The sequence below is a fragment of the Nicotiana tabacum genome, chromosome 3, assembly GCF_000715075.1.
Source record: "Nicotiana tabacum cultivar K326 chromosome 3, ASM71507v2, whole genome shotgun sequence".
NCBI classification, from domain to species: domain Eukaryota; kingdom Viridiplantae; phylum Streptophyta; class Magnoliopsida; order Solanales; family Solanaceae; genus Nicotiana; species Nicotiana tabacum.
In genome coordinates this window covers 52,456,639-52,463,505 of record NC_134082.1, presented here as the reverse complement: position 1 = coordinate 52,463,505, position 6,867 = coordinate 52,456,639, and the positions used below count along the sequence as shown (strand labels likewise).

The window sequence follows — 6,867 nt, the reverse complement described above, 5'->3', positions numbered from 1 at the left end:
GTTTGGATCGTGACATGTCCATTGGATTTGGTTGTAGTGAGAGATGGGAGTTTCTCTCTCTAACCGTCACCCACGTCTGAGTAGTTAATTTTAGGCAAGTCAATTTCTTTGTGTCTTTTTTTTTTAGTTTTATCATTTGTTTTCTTTCTTATTAATAAAAAGTGTACTTATCTTTTAAAATCATAGTTCCAGGTGAAACTACCCACAAAATTGCACTAATTGATATGCTCGAGCTACTAATAAGATGAAGGGAGGACCAAACAAAAATAAAATAAACATAATTTTTGTTTGAAATATTTTCTAGGTTACTAAATATGTATCAATTACCAAACTTTTAGGAGATAATCATTTTTTAATATTTATTGCATTAAAAATCCATTAAAAAGATATTTTTAGTTTTATGGCATTATAATCTATTAAAAAGATCGTAGAGGGAAAAAAGTTATCACATATGTATCAGTTGTAAAAATTAAAGGAGATACAGCAATGTTATGACCCAAATCCCAACCTGCCGTGATGGTACTTATTGCATTACTATGCAAGCCGACAATCACATAATAAATACATATTTTAATCTAGAAGCATGATATAACAAGTTTAACAGTGAAAAATTTCATAAAACCGATAAGCACAAGTGCGACTCAACTATAAAAAAACTCCCAAAATCCGGGTGTCACCGAGTACATGAGCTACTAAGTATCAACACAATCTAAACATCTAATACAACTGTCTAAAAGATAAACAGTACAAAATAAACTGAAAGGAGTCGAGGTATGCGGGCGTCATAACAACTACCTCAATAATCTCCAAGCAAATACTACACCAAGTCTAGCAACCGCCGTGCCCAGAAGTATCTAGATCTGCACACGAAGTGCAGAGTGTAGTATGAGTACAACCTAACAGGATTAACCTTGGGCTAAAAGCAATGACGAGCTCAAAAAGGTACAGTCTAAATCTATATAATAACAGTACAAGTATAACAGGGAAATGAAAATAATAACTCAAAGAATTCCATAATCATTTGTACACAGTACATAAATGTAGACATCTTTCAAGTTTAACAGTTAAAGCTGAACACTGATAAAATATGCCAAGTATGATTGATATGAGGAATGTTACATCTCTATGTCTACATGTCAAATTTGCATGTCACATATAATGCATCATAGTGGTAAACTTATGTACTCACACTCTTAGAGTACTCGATCTCACTATATCTCACTCTCATTCATCAATCTCAATCGCTCGACACTATACAACACCTGCGCTCACTGCTGGTATGTCAGACTCCAGAGGGGCAGATCTTGCTCAAGCGCTAATGTTAAGCTAATATAGTCTGATGCGACGTGCAGCTCGATCCCATAATAATAGATAAAGCCTATAAGGCTTGTTGTGACGTGTAGTCCGATCCCATAATAATAATATATATAAAGCCAAGAAGGCATGTTGTGGCATGCATTCCGATACACAACCTCACTCACATCATGACTCTTAGAACCTCACTCAATCATCAATCTCTCTAGTCTCTCGAACTCACAAATCTCATGCCAATCAGCCCAAACAATGATACATGATGTAACAATAAATGACAAAAAAGACTGAGATATGATATGCAAATGATGGATGTGACTGAGTACATAATTATAATTTAAGCAAATAATTCAACAACAGAAATGACATCAGTGGGTCTTAACAAAACAAGCATATAGCCTAAACATGATTTCTAATATGGATTACGGCTCAAATACTCTAACACGTAGTGATTACATGAATAGTAACAAGGTTTTATAACTACACGGTACAACGAAATCAACCGAGTCACAATTACCATGGTGCACACCCACACGCCCGTCACCTAGCATGTGCGTCACCTTAATAACACAACACGTATTTCAGGGATTCATACCCTTAGAACCAAGTTTAGAAATATTACTTACCTCAAACCGCGCAAATCACAACTCCAACAGGCCCTTTCCTCGCGAATCTGCCTCCGAACGACTCGAATCTAACCACAAACAACTTAATACAATCAATACATGTTATATGAATCGATTCCATAAGAAAAAGCTAAGTTCTTCAACCAAATCCAAAAGTCAACCTCGGGCCCACATCTCGGAACCTGACAAAATTTATAAAATCCGAACACCTATTCAATAACGAGTCCAACCACACCAAAATTATCCAATTCCGACCACAAATCGACCTTCAAACCTCTAAATCTTACTCTCAAATTCCTAGTCCAAAGTTTCCCCAAATTTCACCTAAAAAACATCTAATATAGGTGCAAAATTCAATGGGTATTCAATATTAATGAATAAAAATGATCAAAAGTTACTTACCTCTTGAAATCTAGTGAAACCACTCTCAAAAATCGCCTTTAGCCGAGCTTGCAAAGTCCACAAATGAAGAAAACTCGGAGCCCTTTCGAATTAATACACTGCCAGTACTTTCGCACCTGCAGAACTACATCTGCGGTAGAAGTCTTGCACCTGCGGAACTCACTTAAGTTCTGCTACTTAGCTTCTGCACCCTCAAGACCGCACCTGCGCGTGCCGAACACATCTACAGAAGCGCTTCTGCGCACTAATGTCTGCTTCTGCGGAAACACATGGCCACCTCAAGCCTCGCTCAATTTTGCTTCTCCGACCGCCCTTCTGCAAAAGCGACTCCGCTTCTGTGGATCTCCTCTCGCATCTGCGATCCAACAGCCCCCAACTCACCTCGGCATTTGCGCATTGCCAGCCGCACATGCGGCCCGTTTCTCGCAGGTGCGGTTGCACCATACTTGATCACACCAGCACTTCCACAAGTCCAAAATTCAATTCGTTTTCAATCCGAATTACACCCGAGGTCCTCGGGACCTCATCCAAACATACCAACATATCCTAAAATGTCATACGATCTTAGTCAATATATCCTAAATTGTCATACGATCTTAGTCTAAGCCTTCTAAGCCTCAAGCACCTCAAACAACATCGAAAATACGAATCGCACCCCAATTCAAGTCTATTGAACTTTCAACTTCTAAACCAATGCCGAAACACACTAGATCAACTCTGATTGATCTCAAATTTTGCACACAAGTTCAACGGGTAAACAATCGCTCTGTATAACTTACTATTTAAGTCTTGGTGGCATCTTCTTCTCACATCAATATGATAGAAAGCATATATGTTCAAATGTTGGTCAAAGTTCAGTATGCAACAATTTGACTCTCAAGAAGCGTAATAAAATGGGATTGGAGCGAGTAATATAGACACTGCATTTGTAATGAAATTATGGAAAAGGCGTATCAAGGTAAAAAATAAAACCCACCCATATGTTAAACAACCCAGCCCGCCTAATCCCCTTACCCATTTTTTGTTAAAATAATCCCGACCTCTTTCCTTCTTCCTCTTTAGAACTGCATATTTGAACCTATGTAATTAGAATGTCAATAGAGATATGTTAAAATAGAGGACTGCGTATTTGATTTTTTATGTTAAACTTTTCATGATGGGCAGTATTTAGATTCAAAAGCACAAGACACTTGCAAGTTCACATCTCACCATATTCAGCAGATGCCATTTCAAGGGGTTAGGCGGGTTGAGTTATCTTACTTATGGGTGGGTTTTATTTTTGACCTTGATATTACACTTGGAATATCGTGAAAGTGCCACGTAGCTATTTAAAGTCCAAGTTTTTACCTAGTGCGGTCAGTTAGTTTTAGGGGTAAATTTGAGCCATAATAAAACGTTGAGGGTATTTATAGTCCGAAAGGTTAACGGAGGGCAATGATGAGCCATATTCAATATGTTAGGGGCTTTTTTTGGCACTTTTCCGATAAAATTATATCACCGAATGACTGTACCGGTACCCTATTTTGTACTAATGCAAAGTTTATATGTTAATTTATATTATCTTTTCGAACAAAAAAGATCTGTCTTGTATGAAAATTCCACTTCCTCCAGCGAATTACCTGCTTCAGGCTTCAGCTGGAGCCTTGCCCAGATGATCCTCCCCAATTAGTTCCTACTGGTCCATTCATTTATCAACAGCGGTCTTAGTAAATAATTTTACCTTTCTTTCTTTATATGTAGAAAAAACAAGTCTACGTAGACTATAGAATTAAGATCGCATTCTTGTTTTAGTTTGTGTTAAGATAATACACACCTCATAGTTGGGATCCACCTTGACAGTGTAGAGTGCTGGTATTATCTATAATGCAATGTCAAAAACTTCTTTTTTAAAATTCTTACAATCAATAGCCATGGATCTTTTTATTTTACTAGTATCCTAAATATTTTTAAGTGGCCAAATACTCTTAGATAATTGGTACATGACAAATGCTTTTATATGTGGTATTGATTTAAAGCCAAGTGTTGAATGACTTTGACAAGTGGCTATGCAAATCCACCACGTGTATTCATGCATGGAAGACTAGGTACACTTGTCAAATGGACTAATATATTTGGACAAGTGTTAAAAGACTCTCCACACTTGTCATACATGCAACCTCCCTAATTGCCTATAAATAAGATGATCATTAGCCATCATATTCACTCAATTCTTAACTACGAATTCATCTTGCTAATCATTACTTTCTTCCTACAACATTTCAATTTATGTAACAATATAGAAAAACCTTCATCTTCTCTTCTTTCTGGGCAACTGTTTTGTGCAAATTCTAAACTTCCAGCCACGAGTGCACGTGTATGGAGGTGCTGTGGAACCTTGAGGAGCGATCTGTTTTAACGATTTGTACCCAGTCGGGCCGAAATCGCTTTCAAGGCAGTGGCTTATCACGACACAGTATTTTTGATAAGTTGTAGTCTTCTTTCCCTTTTGTTCTTAGTCAATATTATCTACTCATTTTCCTTACAATTTGAAAGCGATCTTATATATAATATTGACTAATGGCCACCACTTTGAACAAAACACTTCTTGATCTGTCAAAGCTTGAGCCTTTAGACGGAAACAATTATAAGCGTTGGTCCCAGATATTTTTAATTTTCTTTGAACAATTAGAAGTTGATTATGTCTTGTTTAACGATCCTCCTGCTGATATTGTTGCTGATAATTCTAATTTTGCTAATATTGTTGTTGCTGATGATGCTACTAAGAAGAAATTTGAAAAGGATAATAAAGCAGTGAGAGGGCATCTGCTTAGTCATATGACTAGCCCTCTCTTTGATTTGTTTATAAATTATAAATCTGCTAAAGTCACATGGGACAGTTTGGAGAAGAAATATGGTGCTGATGACGCGGGGAAAAATAAGTATGTCGTTGGAAAGTGGATCAAGTTTCAAATGGTTGAGGATAAGCCAATCATGGAACAAGTTCACGAGTATGAGATCTTGATTGCTGATGTTTTGAACGAGGGCATGGAGATGTGTGAGATTCTTCAGGCTAATGTTGTGCTTGAAAAGTTTCCACCTTCCTGGAATGATTACAGGAATCAACTGAAACATAAAAAGAAAAAACTTAACTCTTCAAGAGCTGATCAGTCACATGAGGACTAAGGAAGCAAATCGTCTCAAAGATGAGGAGTCTAAACGGCTCAAGGATAAGATGAAATCTCTCTCTCTTAATTCTTCCAAAGCTAACCTTGTGGAATCTTCTAGTACTTTTGTGAAAGATAGGTTTAAAGGAAAACAGAAGAAAAAGGTAAGAAGAAAAGACATGTGAAGAAGCATAATTACTTCAATAAGCCAGAGGGCGATATTCAAAAGTCGAAAGGACCATGCTATGTCTGCGGCGAAATTGGTCACAAGGCTTTTCAGTGCAACCAGAGACAAGGACAAAGCTCAAAGATTGGAGGAAAAGCTTAGTCCAAGCTAACCTTACTGAGGGTGGTGATGTCATTGCTGTTGTGGTTGTTGAGGCGAACATGGTGGCTAACAAAATTGACTGGATATTGGACACAGGTGCTTCAAGGCACCTTTGCGCCAACAAGGAGCTATTTCACGACTTTGAGGAATCTGCTGATGGCCAGTGTGTTTACATGGGTAACTCCACTACAGCTGAAGTTATGGGTAAAGGAAAAATTCTCCTTAAATTAACTTCTGAAAAAACCTTAGCCTTGAACAATGTTTTGTATGTACGCTCCCTTCGTCAAAACTTAGTTTCTGGTGTGCTTCTCAACAAAGCAGGTCTTAAACTTATTTTTAAATCTGATAAAGTTGTTATTTCTCGTGGAGGAGACTTTGTTGGGAAGGGTTACCTTAGTGGATGTTTATTTTTACTAACCATCGCTCAAGAGATTACTAATAATGCTAGTACTTTCAATTCTGCTTATATTGTTGAGTCTATTGATTTGTGGCATGGTAGACTAGGTCATGTTAATATTGTTTCTATTAAAAAACTTAGAAAAATAGAATTAATTCCTGCAGTTAGGGGTATACAAAGGAAACCGACAAACCGCACCAACCCGATAATCCGAGTCAAACCGAGAAAAAAATCCGACTATAGGTTGGTTTGATTTGGTTTGGTGTTGGAAAAAAAACCCGACCATAATTGGTTTGGTTTGGTTTTAACTAAAGAAAGTCAAACCGAAACCAAACCAACCCGACATTACATATATAGAAATTTTAGATATATTTAATATATAAATATACTTATTGTGATGTAATTTATAAATATTTCTTAAAAGATTTCATAATTTTATTTTTTGAGGTATTATTACAAAGTTGGACTTAAAAATTTTGAATGTTCCAATAAGTGTTATAGCCATTAACATTAGTAAATTAGTGCTAACAAATGCCCTAACCAAAATCAAATCAATACTAATGCTAACAAAAGATATTTAATTCAATACTACGAAGAAGAATGTATTGAATATCTATTTTTTATTTTGCAATAATTTCGATAAAAATGCATAACCTATTT

At 36.6% G+C, this 6,867-nt stretch overlaps 1 protein-coding gene across 1 annotated transcript; it reads left to right on the top strand.

Annotated features, from left to right (window-relative positions):
* The first annotated feature begins 4,895 nt into the window (after positions 1-4,895).
* On the top strand, positions 4,896-5,501 carry LOC107815212 (uncharacterized). Its single transcript, XM_016640739.1, has one exon. The coding sequence runs from the start codon at positions 4,896-4,898 to the stop codon at positions 5,499-5,501; it is 606 nt and encodes a 201-aa protein (XP_016496225.1).
* The last annotated feature ends 1,366 nt before the right edge of the window (positions 5,502-6,867 follow it).

Excerpts from the sequence above, each read along its gene's own strand:
- LOC107815212 (XM_016640739.1), top strand. The coding sequence starts at position 4,896 with ATGGCCACCACTTTGAACAAAACACTTCTTGATCTGTCAAAGCTTGAG.